This window comes from Uloborus diversus, chromosome 10, assembly GCF_026930045.1.
Source record: "Uloborus diversus isolate 005 chromosome 10, Udiv.v.3.1, whole genome shotgun sequence".
Classification (NCBI taxonomy): domain Eukaryota; kingdom Metazoa; phylum Arthropoda; class Arachnida; order Araneae; family Uloboridae; genus Uloborus; species Uloborus diversus.
This window is the reverse complement of record NC_072740.1, coordinates 79,321,669-79,343,803: the sequence shown is the minus strand read 5'-3', so window position 1 is coordinate 79,343,803 and position 22,135 is coordinate 79,321,669. Positions and strand designations below refer to the sequence as shown.

Genomic DNA, 22,135 nt, shown 5'->3' with positions numbered 1-22,135 from the left:
ACACCCCATATGTGCCACACGAACATTTATTCAAATTAAAAAACATTTAGATATGCCACACTTGATCTAAAATTTATAATTTTATTTAAAAAATTGATTTTTTTTCCAATTATTCAGTTATTTTTTAAAAAATTGCATATAAATTTAAGTTGAATATCAAGTTCAAAAATTACTGCCGAACATATTTACAGATCAACAATTACAAACGAATAATAAAAAAATAATATATTTTAAATGAAAAATTTAACTCAACCTGGAAAAAAACCAGATCTTTGAGTACTATGTGAGAGACATGCAGGAAAACAAAAATTTCTATTTAACTGTAATTACCTACTTTTCTACTTTACTGTTTATATTTTTTAGCTTGATAATTTCGTAAAATCTTACATTTCTGAAAATATGTATCAAAAACTTAATTTTTTGAAGAAAATTATAAATGTTAGGCACGTGTGGGATATCTAAATGGTTTTTAATTTTGAGTTTATAAAAAAAACATTTTATTTTAATTTGGCCTAGCATTACACAAGTGCTGGTTCACACTTTCAGACATAATCGGCATTTGCTGCCGTTCTTCAAGTTATATGATTTTTTTTTTTTTTTTGACGTAAAAGGACAAAATATAAGAGAGTGTGCAACTTGAAAAATCAACTTTCGATTTTTTTTTTGGGGGGGGGGGAGGGAGACACCGTAATACACACACACACCGTAAGAGTATTGAACAAAAAAAGATTGATAAATTAGCTCATCAGAAGACATTAAGAAAACTGTTCGTTATCATACTCTCACGCACTGTAATGCTCGTATTTATTGTTAAGTCCTCCAGAACAGTTCAATTTCATCCTTTTCTATAGAATTTTCAGTAGCTTCTTTTTATTTGGTGAATACTGTCGAAAATTTAAGCCTCGCTAAAATATTTGATTTTAAATCTTCGGTCTGATCATATAAAATTCACCAAATATTCAACTCGCGAAATCACCGACATATTCATTTTCGCGAAAATAAGTGCTTTTTGCAATATGAATATTGGTGAAATATGAAAATTACGACGGCAAAAAAACTAATGGCGTCAAACAGATAGAACGTATGGCGTTAAAATGAAATGCCTGAGGTCAGCTCGTATTTTTATGATTCTTATTTCTTATTGCATCCGCTGATGTCTTGTGTAAAATTTGCGCCAGTCAAATTCGTTTGAACCTTTTTTTTTTTTTTCAGTTTATTTAAAAGTAGTTTCCAGAAATCGCTACAAACTATTTTTTTGTAGTTAACTACTCACTACACTACTTTTTGAAAAAAGTAGTGCGCTACACTACAAACTACTCTAAAATGTAGCTACTACAGTAGCGTCGCTACTTGTAGCGCGCTACCTCCAACCACTGGTTTAAATACAACATAATGAAAATGAAATGTATGGAGTCTGTTTAAGATTGGAAATGTGAAAAAATTTATTTTCCCGTATGTATGGGAACGGTTTCTTTTTTGCGATCGTGCTTTTTGTGAGCGGTTTGTTTTCGCGCTCGCAATTTTCGGAAATTGTTATTTTTGCGTTAAAACCTACAATTTATGTTAATTGTTATTCTGGATTAACAGCATTAAATTTTTTTCTCTAATTTCCTATAACCATAAAAAGTAAATAAATAAATGAGTTCTGATTTTCTTAATTTAAATGTGCTGAAGATCAGGGCCGGATTTAGACTTAACGGGAACGTAAGCTATTTCAGATATGGGGTCGCTCTTGTAGTTTGAACAACATTGCTCTCGGTGGTGTAAGAGGCATTTTTTTAAAAAAAATTTTCCCTTTGCTATGTTAGTCCTTTGATGCATACAGCAATTTTCACTTTTCTGATCGTTTTTTTTAAATGTTTTTTCCATGCTATCCTTTTTACTTCCTTTTACATAAAAGGAAGTATTGTATTCGCGAAAAAATTTTTTACTCAAAAATCGATCTTAATTTCCATTTTGCTCACCCCCGAATGAATGTTGAGTTTTGTTTTCGACTCGACCACACGTGGAAAAGTGCCTAAGAACGTATAGACTCGCGAAATATCCATTTTGACGATTCCCGAGTTAGTTACAACGAGTTTTCTCGTAACGTCTGTAATACAGACTATATGTACGTACGTATGTGCGTATGTATGTTGTAAAAAGTTGAAATTTGGTACGTAGACTCCTAGTGGGGTCTAGTTGTGCACCTCCCCTTTTGGTTGCATTCGGGTGTTTCTAAGGGGGTCTTTTGCCCCTTTTTGGGAGGAAATGATTGTTAATTTCAACTCAAGTGGTGTTACAATTTGGCGGGCACTTGGCGATATATCGCCACTCTTTTGGTCGCCAAGTTTTGTCGCCAACTTGGCGACAAATTTGGCGATTTTTTTTTGGTTTAAATTTGGCCACTGTTGGTAATATTTAGAGCGTAAACTATTGAATCACATTAAAGTTGCCAATAATGGGGAAAATAACATTAAATTGGAGTAAAAGGAAGTCATGTGAGGCACACATCAGCTCGTTGGATTAACCTTAAGAGGGGGAATGGTATCAAAAGACTGATTCAGGGCTCCCCTTTAGGTGGAGTATAGAATATCCCCAATTGTAGAGGGTCCGGGGGTTTCTCCTCCGTAGGAAATTTTGAAAAATAGATATAAAATTCTGCATTTATAAGACTTATAAGATGTAATTGGAACTACAAAAATATCAGGATGGAAACAGGCAAACAAAAGTTCTCTAAAGCTACATAATGTTTCACAAATTAAGATAATACACAGTAAAAATTGTTTTTGATTCGACAAATCAATGACAGCATTTGATAGAGAGGAAGGAGTGCGGGAAGAGAAAAGACTGCATTGCTACTTGCTGACATTGGCTTTCGGTACAATTAGTTTTTAATCATCCTCCCCAACCCACCAACAAATACAACAATGAATTAAATATAAAATGATCAATAGTAAAAAATGCTTTAAGAGAAATGGTGTAAAGATTAAGAAAATAGATAACAAGAATAACATTCTGCCCATTTGAACAATTCATAGTTTATATACTTGATAAGAAATAAAATTGGAGTCTACTTTGCTTAGGATTTTCAGACTTATCTAATTATTTTCAAGGACTCTAGAACAATTAAAATTATTTAACGCACTTCATTTGCACTTCACAGTTTTTGATATTTTAATACTTGATTGTGCATTTTTACATCCTGTTCTAACTTTGCAAGAAACAGCTATCTTAAATTTGAAAGAAAAAAGAAACTATAGATATCTCATGACAACAACTTTCTTTAGTTGTAAGTGGGGCATAAAACGAAAAGGAATAGAGGTAGTGTACTTTTTTTCGTGCTAAACAGATTGACAATATGCAGAAGTAAAATAAAAGCAAGCAATAACAAAAGAATTTCGAAAGTACTGCATTCGGAATTATATAAATAGCAAGATATGACACATTGTGAGTCACAAAAATTTGTAATATGTTTCAGAAACGTGAGAACCATGGGTCTTCCAGTTTTGGTGCAGGATGTAGCAAGGAGCTGAATTTGACATATATACAGTGACCTCTCGCTTATATGCGACCTCTGTTATACGCGTTTTTCACTTATACGCGTTTTTCTTACGGGCCCGGCCAGCCTTATAGGGAAACAATGTTAACTCTTGTTCATTTATATGCGAAACCTAAAATGCACCTTTCACTTATGCGCGATAATTTTTTTTGAAGTTTTAGTTAAATCGCATATTTGCGCTTTGGGCTTATCAGAAGATTTGTACCCTTCTTGTTCTGTCTCTTGGAATGTATCGCACGCCTTTATTCCATTGTTCGAATTCTTCCAAACACGCGTTCTTTTTTGCACAAGTGAGCATTTGGGGGTGGAATTAGTCTTGGTGATTGACATCGAGAGGGGAGAACGAGTTACATCCGAAAAGGTTGTCGTCATTAAAAGTTGTGGTCAAGCGGTAAGCATTGACGTTGCCTTTTGAGGATCTTTTGCATTCTCGTAGACTATACTGCTGTGCTAAGCACAGATGTGGTATCTGCACTTTTTATCAAAATTGAGTTATTGTCACCAGGTGATCGTTAGTAATTTAATTTACCTAAATGTCAAGTTTTTTGGCGATTTCTGAACGCGAAATATTAAAAAAAGCTTTAAGAAAAAAGTCGTAACTGCACAGTTTGCGGAGTTTGCTAAGGCAATTTGAACGTAAATGACAAATATTAAGCCTTTAAAGTGGTATCTGCGCAGATACCACTTTTTTCCTTAGTAATTTGTAGATACGACTTTTATACCTTAGTAAAGCAGCATATTTAATAATGTAGCAGTTTATTGTAACACATAATATTAAAATTAGTTTACCGTTGAATAGTTGATACAGATTGATAATAAAAACTAATACATTTTTGCATAATAGTTAAAGTAAATATTCAGCTTTTCTATTTAAATGTTTATTTAAAATGCAAATTCTAAAAATGAAATGCATGTAAAATATTCATATTTAATTCTTTCATGCAAAAAAAAAACGCATTTCATTCTACGGCCAGTAATATTTTTATTTAAGTATCGTCTGCTGTCAAAATTATCTTCATGCTCCGTAAAAATGAATCTAGAAAGTAAAACATTATAAAAAACACATTGATTGAATATAAAAAACAGAAAATTGTTATGGATTACAGTTTTAACTGTCCGGAGTTTTGAAAATGGTATCTTTCAGAAGGTAGATTCTGTTAGATTTGTATCAACAAAATAAAGCAAAACAGCTGAGTCCAAAGAAAGCAGATGTTTTCAGCATTATTTAATGATACATTGAGCACGTTTTACTAAGCTATTTTTGTCGTATCTGTGCAGATACCCCTAAAAATGCTTAGTAATTGTCACTTACGGTGAAAATATCTTAGTATATACAAAGGTTTTGAAAAGAAAATTTGTCGTAACTACATTTTTTAATTTTAAATTAAGATTTTTACAAAAATACTATTTTACTGTTTTTAGATAAGTTATTTACGAAACAACTACTGCAAATTGAGCATTTAATTAAGTCATAAATCAAAGAAACGAGTTGTAAAACGTTAATCATCAATTTCTCATTTTGAGCTCAATTGTAGATACCACATCTGTGCTTAGCACGGCAGTATAGCTCTGATCACGCGACATTTTTTAGGTTTTGGGGGATTCGCTTACGTGCGGTACAGTGTATAAAAAATAACAAAACGTACAAGTTCATTTTTTTTTTTAAATTACAATGTATAAACCGAAATTATGTGCATATTTATTCATTAATATTAGTTGTGTACTATTAGTATTACTATAACTGATGCAAACTTATTGCATTTAAGCTTATTTTTGGGTTTTTCGCTTATGCGCGAATTTCACTTGTGCGCGAAAATTTAGTTGTCCCCTTTGGTCGCGTATAAGTGAGAGGTCACTGTATTGGCATTCCTTCTACCTACCCCCTTTCATTTGTGGTTTGTGGTCACACTTATCCAAATTTTTCAAGGTTTTCAAGCACTAGAAAATGAAATTTATTTTTTGAAGTGCTTCCCCCCCCCCCTTTTTTTTTTGAAACGAATCATGCTAAATTCTGGGAGTTGGGGGGCCCTAAGCTACGGCTTGCTTAGCTTATACGTAAATCCGGGCCTGCTGAAGATCCACCACTCTGAAATTCAGCGTTTCCCTTACTTTCTTTTGATTTGAAGGTTTTTAATTAACTGTCAAACAATATACAACTCAGTAAACGTGTAATCTATTGAAGGCTTAGATTAGGATCGCGAAAGTGTCCCAAAACTGCTCAGTTTTTCCGACGTTTTGTCGCGCATGTTATTTGATCCTGCATTTTTAGTTTTCGTACCAAACTGTTCAACTTTGGCGCGCATTACGCATACAGTGTTAAAAATTATACTTGAAGTGAGAAAAAGTTGCTGTATTGTTACTAAAACCATAATCATATATTTGGCCTATTTTAGAACAACTCAAGTTTCACAGTATTCGTGCAAAAGGCTGGACTTAGCTCGTTTACTAAGTAGCTTCATAAACTGGCGAACATTTTAGAAAACAAGTCCGTAGATTTTAGCAATTTACTCAATTTCTAATAATTCTTTAATTTTTAAAATTACTCTTCTTTGTTATTCTTCAGAAAAGTTCAAAAATTACATACTTTGGAATAAATTGTAGTGAAAATTCTTAGTTCACGAAATCTGGAACACAAATAGACGGTATAAATTTGTAGTGGCGTTTTAAGGGGAATGTCTGCGAAATCATGCCATCACTTTTAGCTTTACACATGGGGGGGGGGGGGGGGACCTGCAAGCGTCTTTTTTAAATAATCATTTCTAAAATTTTGCTGAAAATTAAGGGTTCAGTTACACTCACACGGTCCTTAGGAGCTTTTGTGAGTGGCCCGGTAAGTCACTCAAGAACTTCAAACTTTGATAAAACATATTTTTATGCTAATATATTGTAAAACAAGGCTGTTTTGACCCTGAAAAGTGTTGTTCATTAGACGATTCCAGTGATATGATGTTACAGATACGCAGTTGTGAAGTAGTCATTTGTATGCGCTCGGAAGATTGGGGGGAAAAAAAGAATACCGCTGTAGTCACAACCCTCGCTATTCACGCATTTTTTTCTTCTCTGCGGATAAGTTTTTTCCCTTCGAATTGGACGGCATGCTTTCTGTCTAGCGTTTCCAAACAAAAACATTTTTTCACGCAATACTGCCCCACTCGCAGTAAAAAAAAGTTCGTCGCAAAATGCTTTTTCCCCCTCAACAATACTGAATTGGAAATCCGGAATTCCAAGAAATACTATGGTTGGATTTGATGACCTCCGAGGACTTACTGTTATATTTGTGGTGGAAGCAGAATTCCTCTCCCCCCCCCCATCTGCCTGTAGTTGAAAGCAAATACATTCCTGTGTTGATCTATAGAAGTGATGCGCATTTTAATCCCTCGTTCTCTTGCGTAAAAAATCATAATGAAACGTACGAATTTTATTTTATGAATAAACATTAAATTCATTATCCTTATTTTTTGGAATGTTTCCCTCAGATAAAGAGAGCGGTGCAAGGCAGAGGGCTTCCTAATAAAAGGGCTCTTGAATTCAACCTAAAGGGCGCTTTCTCAAAAGAATTTTGTCTTAGAAAAAGTGTTTTCTTTATTTCATCTTGCATACGTCATGCATACAAAACCCAAGTATTCTTCAATAGTGAATCATCAAATACTCTTTAGTGTTTAGTATGCTAGAAACTGTAAATTTAGATTCAAATTCGAGTTTATCAGTGAGAAAACAAATGTCTTGCTGTAGCAAAATTTCCATTTGAAAATTGACCCTTATTTGAAAAAAAAAAAAAACTAGTAAATATGTTTAAAAATTCTTCAAAAATTACAAATTTCATGAATAGTAGTAAGTGCAAGTTTTCAAATGAGAAGTTATGTTTTATTATTTTTGAAACTTATGTTTGTTTGTTTATTTATATCTAGCCGTCTTCGGTGGCTATATGGTTCGGCTTTTGTGCAATTAGCTTTTTATGCCATTCATCTTTTTACGCCAAGACTGCGGCCTTTGGCGGCTGCTTAAAAGAATTTCTTGCTGGCATAAAAATATTTTAATCAATATCTATGTCTCTTTAAATCTTATCTATTTATATCAATCTTATATGCTGTGAAATAGCTAATACATTATGCTGTTAAAATTATCTACCAGCATTTATTTCTGAGAAACTGAATTAAAACAAGGGAAACTGAACTAAAACAATTAAGAGAAAAAAAATTATTCGTCTTTCTCAGAAAATCTTTTTAACTGTATTTCTCTCTTTTTTCCCTCCCTCGAAAAATCATTTATTCTTGTTTTGTAACAGAAAAAAGAGGAGTCGGGGGAAGGAGGATGCTCTCTCAAAATCCTTTTCAAAATCGATGTCTAGTTAGAGCTTGAGAAGAAAGGGCTCGGGTGATCTCCTTCGGAAATTTCTAGAAAATAAATTTCAAGTTATTTGTATTAACGTTAGTGAAAGGGTAGGAATTACGCCTTACGGAAATTTTCCGAAATTGCTGGTTTAAAAATGCTATTTCTGACTCTTTGTAGACGTCAGTTCGGATGGAGGTAGTTTAGGTATCGAGGGAGAGGTCCCGCGGGAAGTTGACGAGGTTGAAATCCTAATAAAAGACATAAAAAAGCAATCCTTCGTAACGTTAGGGAAAGGGGTAAAAATTTTGGAATACCACCCTAACGAATTTAGTCGTACTGAAGGCGTGAAAACGTATTTTAGTCTATTTTGATGACTTTAGAGAAAGGATCAGGGTTCGAGTGCTGTCCCCAGAAAATATGCAACATAGAATTAATTAAAAATACGGTAAACACTTGTTTATAAGTCGATCCCCTCCTTAAAATAGGGGATACTCAGAAAAAAAAAGCAAAAAAGGTAATGGATCCCCCCCCCCCATTCATTTTTTATGTGAACACCATATTTATTCCAGTATAATGTATGAAAGTTTTGGTTTTATGATCGCGGTTTTTGCCGAAAGTTCGTTTTCGCAGTTACGATTTTTGTTAATTGTCATTCTGAATTGATTTTTTTCCCTTTTTTCAGCCTATTTTCATTCATTTGTCTTGTTGGCGTGACTTGATTTTTATCCCCTTTGTAATTGGCAGATAGCGAGTCACACGATCGAGATTAGTTACGTTCTCTTTATATGCATTGTTATTCTGTGCGTGCTATGTCGCATTGTTGTGGCTTTTTTTTTTTTTTTTTTGGCTGACGATAAATCTGTTTACATCTTATGATTTTTTTGCGAATGAAATTAACGAGAATTAGTTGAAGTTCACTGAAGATCAAAAAAGGTTGATGCAATAAAAAAAGGTACTACTGATTAATGATGCTATATGTGTTTTTTTTTTGTAAATGATAAATCTTTTCGCATCGTATTAATTTTATTTATTTTTTAACTCCAAACGTTGGCGTTATTTTTTTGATTGTACCGACGATTGAAAAAGGCGCTGCTTTTGATCATTTACTCATTAATTGCAATTATTATTTTTCAAAACAATATCTAATTGCATCTTATTTGTTCTTTTTTCTTTGCAAATGTTCTTTACGATCGTTGACGTTTGCAGAGGATAGAAAAAGGCACTTTTTTACGCGACTCATTAATAATTTTGTTTCATTACTAGCGGTACCCTCGCGGCTTTGCACATGGTAGGAAATTGAACGGTCATTTAGTTAGCCTCTATGTTTACAACTATGGTCATGCGTAAGGGTAAATACGATAGGTGAATTTTCTGCGTTCCCAAAGGAAAATTTTCTGTTTAGTTCAACATTCATTTTTTCACTTGTTGTCGTTATTTTTGTATTTGCAAAGATGAAGGCCAGATGATGTTTGAACTTTTTTGAGTTTTACAGGCACCAGGGGAAAATATACCTTCACTGGGCTAAACTATTGGCTTTAAAACTGCCAGGGGAGTGACACCAGAGAAGTGACAAATTCACACATAACGTGTAAAAACATCACGCATCCTTTTTACCAGAACTAAAACGTAATCCGTGAGGCCTACACACAATAAGCATTGCAGTGTATAAACGTACATTTAGGTCACGATAAAATTTAAAATATATATACTTATCATGGGAAATACTGAAACGACTGGCACAAGCACGCTTTGTAGCAGTGCAAAGAGAATAGATGCAATATTATTTGTATTTTGCTCAACCCCATTAGCGTGCTTTTAACTTTAGTCTGTATTACACTGGTTATTCGCCGTCAAGGACATCCTTTAGCAGTTTTATTGCTACAATAGTCATTTAAATTTGCCAATTGAGGGTGATATTATGTCACGTATAAATGAATAATTTCTTGTATGTTAATAAATATTTTTACAATGGGTATAGATAATTATGTTTTGGTGTTTATTTAGGTGTATGATTATTGATTATGGTAAAAATCATTGTTCCTGTTTTTTTTTTTTTTTTGAAAAAGAACGTTGAATGTGTTTGTATAAAAAGTCTAAAAAAGGCAAGCCAGGAAAATATACATTCAAAATTATTTTCAGCTATTAATGCTAAAATGAAACAGTTACCAAGAACTGACTGCTTGGGCCAAATAAAAAAACAAGACTCTTTATTAATTAAGCATACGATAACAATAATGCAATTAGTTTTGCCTAAAAATTTTCTAATCGTCATTGGAATTCAAATAGCATATATTCACCCGTACAGTAATACATTTTTAAAGATTTTCACGCATTTTCGACAGATTTGAAAATTTACTATATACGTCTACCTATTGATTACCATCTTTTACGTCAACAACTGTATTTTTTCTAGAAAAATGCAAAATAAAACAAAAACATGGTTGCATGTGCTCATGTACTTGTTACTGAATTTGGCACATCCTTTTCGGCGTAAATCTTTTCAAGAAATCTCAATGTTGTCGTCAAAATGCTTCGCCCATTTATGACGTCACTTCCGTCTCATTACTCCGTGATTTTACAACCAACTTTTGTTGAAATTTTACTTTTTTATCGGGTTCAAAGTACTATAACTTGAAGATTTGTGAAGAACAAAAACGATTGTTTTGGTTACTGAATTAAAATTCGTTAGAACAATTCGTTTATCGAATATATTAATATATTCAATCAAAAATAAAACCAACACCAAACCATAAACTGTATAAACTCACAACAAAGAAAACATTTCTTTCTGGAATTAGCTTTATTAAAAATGTTATTATTTGAAAAGAAATGTTATCATTTTAAATATGAATTAGTAGTAGTAAACCGATATTGAACAATTCAATAATGTTAATTTTAGTTATAATTCAATTCTTATTCATAAAAAGTATAAAGAAGGAACAAAAATGAAATTTTGTTGCTTACATACTCCAGCTGAAGCCTTAGAAAAGTTTTAAAAGATCAATGAAATTTTCTTTCTTAGCAAAGCAATACATTTTCCCGAAGTTTAACATTTTAGAAAGAACGTTGTAATCGCGCTTATTATACTATATTTTAATGATTTACTGAACATAATTCCATACAATTAAAGCAGACTATTTTTAACATTTAATTCGTTTTCGATTTGACAAATGAGGCAGTGAGAAGCAAAGGGATGTAAGTGAACCTTTTCAAGTTTTGAGTAAAACGCGTTTAAAGATCAGATCCTAGGTAGGTTTTCATTGAAATTTTTTTCTAAATCAAACTGCGTATACCGGAACTTCCCTGGGCTACTGTACCATCTCTTGGCCCAAGACAGAGGAGAGGTTCACCTACCATGTGTACTGGTTATCTCCAAATTTTTAATTTTGCCACTTACATCCCTTTGCTTCTCACTGCCTCAAATGAGCTTGGATCGCAAAAAATACATTTTTATAACTGTTAAGAACGAAAAAATAGATAAGTCGAAACAAACTAAGGAGTTTAAAGATAAAACAAGAAAACAAAACGTTAAATTTAGTTGCGAAAATGAATTTCATTCATCTTTGATTTTTGATCTTGTTCTCGAGCTCAATCATTTAGAATAGTTTGGCTTGCATTAGGTAAGCCTTGGATTCCGGTTTTCAAATAATTCTTACAGCTCTCCTAATGCTCGTAGAATCTTTGAACAAATTTAATCTCATCCGGAAAATTCCAAGCTTTCGAATGACCTAAAATTTAAAAATGTGCATGAAATATCCTTCTCAAACTATCACATTTGCATGAAAAAATGAAGTTTAAATTTGACTGGAAAAAAAATCGAATTAAAAAAAATCGTATCTTGGTGCACACCTCCGTGCTGCAAACTAATTTTCATGTGTGTGAAAATCGGGTTTCGTGTCTTGGCAGTATGCGCGTAGCAGACATTCATCCAAACATTCTGCTTTACTATTTGCAGAGACTTTTTAATAATAAAAGTATTGTGTGTATGTGTGTGTTTTTTTTTTTTTTTTTTTTTTTGACTGTTTCATTTAATATTACAACTGTGCACAATTTTTACTGCGTTGAATTATTTTTTGATGTCATCTTTTACATTGGTATAACTTTTAAAGTGTTCCGATTTATTAAGTTTTCTTTTTGTATAGCATTCAGTGTGAATAAAAAGCCTGAAGAAATACTCTAAAATGTATACAAAATTGCGACAGTTAGAAACATGGACAGATTTACTGTGGATCAATAGAAACTCGGAAAAGAGACAGAAAAAGATAGTTTCGAAATAATAATGAAAAATGTTTCGAAGCAGCAACCTTTGAGAAACATTTTTATTTGTTGGAAAAAAATTCATTTTTAAAAAAAATTTTTTAATTGGAAATTTTTTTTTTGAAGCTGAACCTCTTCGGGTGTTTTATCGAAACTTTAAGCAATTACATAAAGAGTAGAGTTTTTTACCGATAGGTGGCAGCACTATAACTGCTAAGCATATTACGTGAAAAATTTGCTTTCTAGGTGATGTCACTGCGAGACCAAATGAAATGAAGAAAGATTTCGTTCCGAGAAATCCCAAGATACTTTTAAGATTTTCTTTTCTGAAAGAAAAGGTTTTGACGTTACTATACTTTGCGATCGAAGAATAGGCTTATGAACCTTTCGGCTGGAAAAGTTTTAAAATATGAAACTGGGTTGAAGTCGCCTTTCAAACAAACTTATGAAAACTAATCCATAGGGGGAGGTGGGGCATCTCATCAAAACATTTAATGAGTGGTTCGATTTTCTACAATAAGTTTCTCTAAACAGTTCTCAACACCTCAGATTTTTTTTAATGTTGAAGTTATCAACTTTTTTTATATTAAATTTTAAAATGGGACCTTGTAAAGTGGACCACCGTGCTCCTCGTATGGGGCAAGTTGGACCGCATGACGAAACATCTGTCATCAGGGGTCTGTCCAGGATTTTTCACAGGGTCCGTTTTTTGTGAAAAATCAAATAATTTTGTGAAAAATCAAATACTTTTGTGAAAAATCAAATAATTTTGCAAAAAAAAAAAAAAAAATTATTATTTTTTTTTTTTTTTGCAAAAACGAAAGTTTCGACTCTTGAGATGGTGGAAACTGCATCATTGACACTTAAAGTTGAGTGTTTTCCCTCTTTTCTGTTGAGAATATCATTCTTTAGTACTTTTCTAGTATTTGAGGCATCGCTCACTGGGAGATGGGCACCCCTCAAGTATCAATATTTATCTACCATTCTACATCATGTTAAATTATACTAGAAATGTTATTTGTATAGTATTTAAAACAACTGTAAGAAAAAAAAAAATTCTGTCAGGGGTTCAGCATTTAAATTTTTAACGCAAGACACTGTTTAAGAGCACAGAGTTTCGTTTAAAACTTATAAATTCCGTGATTTTTACAAAAATAAAAAAAATATTTTGTTTACTTCTTAACTAAGCGTACTAAACATCGAAAATGCGAAAAATCAGATTCCCATAGCGGATGCAAAGAGATTGCAATCCTCAAAGTGAAGGCATCAAAAGTATAAAAACGGCTTGTAAAATAAGTATTTTGGACAAAATTATTTTAGAATTGCATTTTAGAGCCCTATGATAAACATATCATTAATATCTGGACACAGTTGAAGCAAAAATAATAATAAATAATTAAAATAAAAAATAAACGATCGATTCAGCATTTTAATTATTGACTCATAAAAGAAAATGGAATTCCGCTTTAAAAACCTGAAATAAGCTTTGTTACAAAAATAAAGAACCCTTTTCATTTATTTGCATCCAAATAAAGCGAAGTTAGCTAGAAAAAAGAATGAAATATGATTCTCATATCGAATGTAAAAAGATTTCGTTTTTCAAAATGTAGGCATCTACAGAAAAAAAAACGGTAAATAAAAGAGTTTATTTTAAGTTAATTATCCTTTTTAGCATCGAAAAATCAAACCCATATAGCTTTCTCCCAAAATAACAGTTTAACATCGCACCGCCAGACGCTAAGTGGCGATAAACAGTTAAACATCGCACCGCTAGACGCTGACGCTAAGTGGTGATTAGTTTGAATTTGGTAACCATATGTGAAGCGATCACACCCCCCCCTACTACCCTTTGCAGTTCTAAGTTCATTTCGCTGTATATTATTGATTATTAAATCATGAGTGGGGAGAAAAGTGCTTACTACGCCTATTCAGAGAATGTTGACGCTTTTTCAAAGAAGTTTACAACAACACCGCTGCATAAAACAAACAAGCAAAATCATAAACCAAACTGACTTTCAGCTGTTAATTTCTTTCAAAGAAACCAACAGGCATTATATTTATTTGGCCGTAGTAATTATTTATGGCTTGCAGGAGCATCACAAGAGTGCCGATTTTTTTTTTTTTTTCTTTTGCGAAATTAGCTGATTTTGTATAAGTTGATTCCTCTAATTTAACTTTAAAAAAGGTTCCAACCATTATCGTTTTTATACAGGAAATATGCTGTATTATTTTAATTTGAGATTTGCTCTATCAATAAACAATTTGTGAAAGATCCGTTTTTGTTTATCAGAATTTTGTGAAGGGTCCGTTTTGGTTGATCGGGATTTTGTGAAAGGTCCGTTTTGGTTGATCGGATTTTTGTGAAGGGTCCGTTAACGGACCCAAATTTGCTCTGGCCAGACCCCTGGTCATAGTTTAGTGATAAATACTATCAAACATTGTAAGTACCATATTCTCTTTTGTGTGTAGAGTGAAAAACAAAGTGCAAAGATCAGTGTAGCACATAAATTGAGTTTTTAATTGCTAAATCATCCTTAATTGAAAACCAATAAGCATTCATCATTAGTACGCAATTATTTTTTAAAAATCAAAAGAAAACTTAATTATTAAATATTCATGAGAAAATTAATGCAGATTGAAGTTAACAAAAGATGTGTTAAATGATATCTGGGAATATAAGTGTTTCTTGAGCAGACACTGGGTTTTGGAAGGATGTTACTTTTATGCAGTTACATCAGTATTTGCGAGGGAAAAAAGCTCTTTTTCTTCATTGCATCACATGAAGCAATTTCAAAAAGAAAAGAATTCTGTACTAATATCATATTTCAAAGAAAAAATACATTAAAAGTGACATCTTTAAGTTAGTATATCTCTGTGTTCTAAAATCAAATATTGAAAATGAAATTAGATAATCTTAAGGAAAAAAGTACTTTTTTTCTTCTTTCAATCAATTATTTGTTTTATTTTGTTTCTATGTAAAATTCTTTTTTGGTAAAAAATATATGCTTAACACAGGAACTTTATTATGGCATGCATTACATACTTTACTCCTTGAAAACAATGAGTTGTCTGTAAAAATTTAGAAGATTATTTGAAAATATAATTGGTAAAAAAGTGCAGATGTGAAATAAATCTTTTGGTAAAATTAATTTAGTATCATTTTTTAAAAATAATTATGAAATATACTTCTTGCTTTTTTTACCCTAAGGTTTTATTGTTATAATTTCCGAATATGCCTGACATGAAATGAATGTATAAAATACGAACATTTGCAATATTGTTACAATTATTGAGATTGCAGGGGAAAAAAAAAGTTTTGTTGACCTGGTCCAACAAGCCCCACAAAGAGTGGACCAAACTACCTCATATTCTTTGTCTGAAAAAGTGATGTTATATTTTTTTTCTTCTTGACAAAAAAAAAAAAAATGCCAATAATTGAGAACTAAAAGAACTTACTTTAAGAAAGAAGTTCAATTTTTTCCCCCACAATCTTCATGAAAACTGTTAAAAAAAGTAGTTGTAGTTTTCTGAAAATTACACAGGACTACTGAAATAGCACTTTTTGGAATATAATTTGTTCAATATAACTACCTTGTGATTTCATTATAGGATTTGTAGGACTTTCGGTGCTAATTGTTGGTCATAAAATGTAATAAATTATTAAAAGTATTAAAATAGAGACCAGTCTAACATGCCTCCCCCCCCCCCGATCCAACGTGCCCCATCTCCCCCTACTTATAATACAATTGGGAGTTATTGTTTAATGTAGCGCGCATCCCTAGAAAATTGGTAAACTTTGCCATTGTGCAAATAGTTGCTTTATTTTTGATAAATTAATTAGAAAAACATTATTCATGTTTTGTTTTAGCACTTTTCACCCCACATACCCTGAACTTATTGCCTCTGAGAAATGTTTCCCTTTTTTTTGACCTGAGTGTAGAAAGTTTCATTTAGAAGTGACAGGAATGGAATTTTGCGAAGAGAGCAATTTTAATATTTTGTACAAATTCTTGAAGGACATTTTTTAACTACCACTTCACCAAAAATTAATGTTTCTGAAATAACCAAGCAAAAAGTTAAAAATCAACCATCTGTAGGTATATTATTAGCATGGTCATAGCCAGTGGGGACACGGAGAGGCAACTGCCGATTCGAGTATGTTTTCTGTTCATTAATATTGCACTTAGTTGCTTTTTTCAAACTCAGTTTTGTATTTTGGATAGAAAGACTTTTCCTCATTATTTCAAGCCCAATTTTTGAAATCTTAGGTTATTTCACCGTAGTTCACGATTAATAAAAGGCAATACAAAGAACAGAAGACCAAATATAGGTTAAAGAAAAAGTCTTAATATTATCAGCAGGGTTGCTAAACATCCTGGATTTAAAAAGAAAGTCCCGTATTTTGAGACAGTCTTGACTTGTATACAGGACAGCAAAAGTCCCGTATTCTTGCAATAATAACGTAATACTGTATTGGAAACAGTAGTATGAGTACAAATGCTGTGTTCTGTGTGTACTGGAAGGTTGCAACGTGCCCCTATCGCATTGTCGAACGTTAACTGAATCCCAGAGCATTAGGGTAAACAATAGAACTTTATTTATCAAATTAACAAATTAATAGAAAATGCAACAGAAAGTTTCTCAAGGTTTTTCTTAATTTTAAAACTTTTGTTATTTAATAGACTTTGTTAGCTTTGAAGCAAATGGTTATCAATTATTGAATTATTAAGTTTTGTATTGTTAATTAACTCTCAATTACTTGTGGCTATATGTTCAAAATAATTATGCAGCTATAAGTTTTATGACAGACAAAATCTTTCAAGAAACTGTTAATCCAATCAGAACAATTTTGTATCAAGATATATCTGTGCAATCTCTTGCTTTTCTTTCTTTTGCACTTCCTCATATACATTAGTCATCAGGGACTCGGAGCTGGATCGCTTCAAACTGTACTGTTGCTGCTAGTAGCCTGTCCGGTATCTGCAGCTTTTAAATTTGGCAACCCTGATTAGATTTTTTTTTCTGGTTACTGTTTCCTATTTAAATAAGTTAGTAATAGTGGGGTTGAAGTGAATGTCGTAAGGTCCAATATGTCATAAAATTCAAAAAAAAATTGAAAAGCAACAGAATTTAAGTTTAACATCTGTTTTTGCTTAAATTAAAACTACTTTGAATGTGATATTAGTTTGTAACAATTTTAATCAAGTTTGTACGATGGTAATATTTTATAACTTTCATTCATTATATTAAAAAAAAGTTTTAACCAACTGTTGTATACAGGGGCGTGCACCGGGGAAGGAGGAGGGGAGGGGGGGGGGTTGAAGAGGAGAAGGGGCACCTGTTTGCTTTGGCCTGTTATTTTTAAAATGAGGGGTGAAATACGTTGCAGTCACACAGGGGTGAACAACATGGAGGGGGGCCGTAAAAGTCATTTGTTATAGGCTTAAAAATTTCTGCGCATGCTCTGGTTGAAATACAAATTTGTTTACTATTTGATTGTCAAATATCAAAATATTGGCTGAAATGAATATTTGGTTTGGCTTCCGAACAGGCAGTATCCAGTCTCCTTGTTTCTTGTAATTCTTTTTTTCAGCCACTTTCCTCTGTTATTCATTTACAGTGACTTCCAAAGACTTAATATTCACATCAAACAAAACACCAAAGACTTAATATTAACACAAAACGGGGTGGGGTGGAGGGCATAATCGCTCAAAAAACCACAATCGACAAAACCAGTATGTTTTTGAGTCTCAGTTGGAATTCCAATCTTATTGTGTCTTGCTTCCAAATAAAATGATGACTTCTTGTTTTCTCCAATAACCACCCACTTGGTGTCTCCATTCTGTTTATTAAATATAGAAAGTACTAATTCATATTTACTTGCATATAAGTCGAGAAAATTGGTGTGGACTTTACATGGGTAGAATTTTTGAAAACTTTCCCGAAACAGTTCTTGAAACAAAGGAAAGAAAAAAAAATACTTGAAAACATGAATATTTTAACGATTTCTGCCCAACCTTTTTAAACAGATGCTAATGGAATAAATACTTACACATTCTTACTATAATTTTATGTGGTCTGACTGTGAAATAAAAACTAAATAATTAGTTAAAGGTCTTTAGCAAATAGTGCAAAAATTGCCATTTTCACAAGTTTTCCCAATAGTTGCAATATACTGCTCATTAAAAAAAGTCTGATATGGACACAGCACAGAACTTTATCGATATGAATTCAAAATAAAAGCAACAAATAACAAAATTCGTAAACGCGAAATGGAGCTCTTTACCTAATCACGATTGCAGAAATGAACCATTTTTGTCATAGAGAATAAAAATTGGACATTTTTTAACTCAAAAATGTTTACTACATTTCATTTCCTTCTTTAAAGCACGTTTGTATTCAAAAATCACAGCAAAACGTTGCTAATTTTTTCAGAAATTAGGTGTTTGACTTAAACTCAGGCTTTCGATTTTTTTTCTCCAGATTTTCTAATAAAAGTAGGGGAATTGGCTTGTATGTAAGATCAACTTATACATGAGGATATTTTATTTTCTCAAAGAGCAAATGAACAAATGATTGAATTCAATTCTGCCATCCCAGAAAATTTGCAGCCTAAACAACTGCCTACTCTGTGGCTCTGTCAAATGTTACAGTTTTTATCTGTATTATAAATTTCTGAAAAGGAAATTGTGATTGTGTGTTCATTTACTGGTCTCAACATTTGATTTCTTTAATACATGAAATATTTTTTAAGGGGAGATTTCCTGAGTTAATGCAGCAGATGTCACCACTGCTAGGAACACCACCATATATTCACACTTACGTACATTCATATAATATTAATATTATTCATATATATATATGTGTGTATGTGTAGTATTATATGGTATTTTTAAAATGACACTACTCCCTTTCCCTAAGATCTACATTTCTTCCCTTTATCCCTCATAGTGGTAGTTAAACTTATGTAATTTTCAAATTCTGAGAAAAAGAAATGAACATTTAAAAGATCCTTTTAATTCATGATGAAAGCAGAGTTTAATTCATTTGTGTGTGGAGGGGGGGGGGGATTATTATATTAGAACAATAATCAATATTAATTTTAAGAATTATAAAAATATTTCTGAGGACTACTATCACTGTTGGCTTTTTAATTGAACCATAACGGTATAAATAAATGTATAATATCTTGCATTATAATTTTAAATTACATGATACTGTCTTCCCCGCTTAATCGGGGAAAGGGTTAATGAATACTCTGCTTATACGAATAAAATATCCTGGAAGCGAATGTTTCCAGCCATAGACGTAATGTTAAAGATCCCTGCTTAATGGAATACCTCACTTAATCGATTAATAATTCTTGGAACCAATGGCATTCGTTTAAGGGCGATCGACAGAATTGTTATTCTGAAAATCTCTTATTTGCCCCATTTGAAAAGAGTATTGTATGTATTAAAATTTTATACCTTGTATAATACTATAATGAATTATAAAATATTTTAGGTGGTATATGGAAGCCATTGTGTGATGAGAGGCTTTTGTGGGGAAAATGACTTTGGTGATGCCACATGCTCATACAATGGAACAGCACAAGCTATAGAAGATGAAGAAGCCCTAGAAATATTACAAGAAATCTGCCCAGATGTTCTACAAGGTTAATGCTTTAATAAGTTTTTAAACCCTTACATGTTATATTTGCCTTTTGATAAATGTTAAATAAATGTAATTTATTATTCAACATCAACCACGTACTCTAATAGAAGATCTTTATACACCTTGAGAACAGATGTCATACATTTTATGAAGTTTGGCGTGTCATTTCACAAATCATTTTATTGCTATGTGGATCATATTCATGTATTAAATTGTTAGAATAACTAAAGAAAGAGTATAAATAGATTTTTTAGCTCACATCATGCTAACTTAAAAATGTTTATCATTTAGAAATATGCTGCACTATTGAAAGAAATTCCTTAATTCAAGTATTTTCCCTTGTTCTGTAGTTTCCCAGTTGCAAATATAGTTACCCACTATATGTATTGTTATTGTACTGCTCATTTTGTAATTTAAAACTAGTTTTGGTTGGTTGGGAGGGCCAGTGGCTCAGTAGTAGTGCATCGTGCTCCCACGCCACAGGTCCAGGTTCTATCCCCGGGTCGGGCATGGTCGACTCAATCGTTCACCCCCTTCAGTGGGTTGATAAAATGAGTACCAAGCGTGCTTGGGAACTAAGCCCCGGGGGTTCCGCGTTAGGTTGACCACTTAACCGGAACATCTGCCTAGCACCCCAGAACCCTTGGGCAGTAAGACTGCGATGGGCACAGTAGGCCTTGTCCTGCATGGGATGTTGTGCCACTTGGGTTTGGTTGGTTGGTGTCATGTCCTTGAGATGTAAGGTTTATAAATATTCTTGTGCTGATAGAACACATTTTGGAGGTTAACGATATTGTCAGTATAGAGCTGTCCACTGAAGAGAAACTCCCTAATAAGAGACAAGGCTCTCAGAATAGCAGGACAGTCAAAAATATGTGTATAAAAAAGTATGAAATGTGGGAATGCCTCCATTAGTTTACGTTTGGGTGGTAGAAGGGAAATGAAATACCTTTTGCAGATCAACAGGCAGGAGTCCAATCCTTCAGGGCTCTGGCAATCATCTTCTATGATAAATGGAACCCAGAAAAAACGAGATGAACTTCATGGCCTTCTATTGGAAAATGATGTCAGGTTTGTCATGTTACAGGAAACCTGAAAGACACAGGAAAAATGCAGGGAATTCAAAAAAAAAAAAAAAAAAACCCGGGAAAATTTTCTCAAAAACCTAGAAAGTGCATTGAATTTCACCCTTTTTAAATTGAAAATGCAAAAATCAATGCCCAAATATATAAGCTACACAAAAAATAAATAAAAAATAAAATAACATAATAAAAAATGGTAATTTTATTTCAAAGTTTTTTTTTAAAGTAAATATTCAAGTGTCTAGTACAAAAGCAGGAGCTATTTAATGTTTTATTTGGCATACATCTTAAATTTCATATTGCTTTGATTTGTAAGAGCAGGAGGTTAGTCATAGATATTTATTGTTCTCCTCAATTTTTATTTTTTATCTTATAAAGGCTCAAGTAATAAATGGTTCAGAAAAAGAAACTTTTTTTAATAAATAAAAAGTGAAATGTTAATATTCAGTCACCTTGCTATTATTTCAGTTTGTATGAATTCTTTATTTCCTCTTCATATTTTTTTATTTGAAAGATAAATCTGTGTTTACTATCGTGTGATGCTATATATTCATACTGGGAAAGCACATGGAATTTCTTTCCCAGAATCGAGTGGCAAACCTTGGATGTCGATATAGCATGTCTTCAAGAGGCATGGTTAAAGGATTTTCAAACTTTCAACATTAGAGGCTATACCACCATTGGAAAAGACAGAATAAATAGACCAGGGTGTGGTTTGGCCTTTCTTGTTCAGCGAATGAAGTTTCTGGAATCACAGAGAACAAATAGTTTTATCTATGTTTTTTTCTCTTCAGATTTTAAAGTTGCAAAAAGTTTGAAGCCTTAATTTTATAGAGATTGCTGTAATGTTTAAAATGTAAGGATTTCTTTACTGGCAAATTTGTTGATTTCTGAGACATTGTGCCACTTTTGGATATTTGTGCTTTATAGATTGGTTATTTGAAGATCTGTTGTATGTTGAACCATTTTAACTTTAGATATTTTATTTACCGTGTAAAAAAACCTGGATTTTAAAATTTCAAACCGTAGAATTTTTTGATTAGTTATTGATTTTTGGACAAACTTAAAAATTTCTTCCTGCATTTATGGTATGTGGACAAGCTTTTTTTTTTTTTTTTTTGCTGTGGTACAGTTCTACTTATGTTCACATACTATAAATTCTAATTACTTCTCTGAAATTGCTGATGAAGAATGGATTTTTTAAATTGTACATTAAAATGCAATTTTCTTATTGTTATTTTGCTTTCCCAATACAGTCTTTTCCGAC

General features: G+C 32.4%; 1 protein-coding gene across 3 annotated transcripts in view; it reads left to right on the top strand.

Annotated features, from left to right (window-relative positions):
• The window catches only part of LOC129231428 (NPC intracellular cholesterol transporter 1-like), a 117,047-nt gene that overhangs the window by 17,829 nt on the left and 77,083 nt on the right, over positions 1 to 22,135 (top strand). For all 3 annotated transcript variants that reach the window (XM_054865743.1, XM_054865742.1, XM_054865741.1), the window contains exon 2: positions 19,637 to 19,787. In XM_054865743.1, the coding sequence (XP_054721718.1) occupies positions 19,637 to 19,787 (151 nt within the window). The remainder of the gene's footprint in view (positions 1 to 19,636; positions 19,788 to 22,135) is intronic.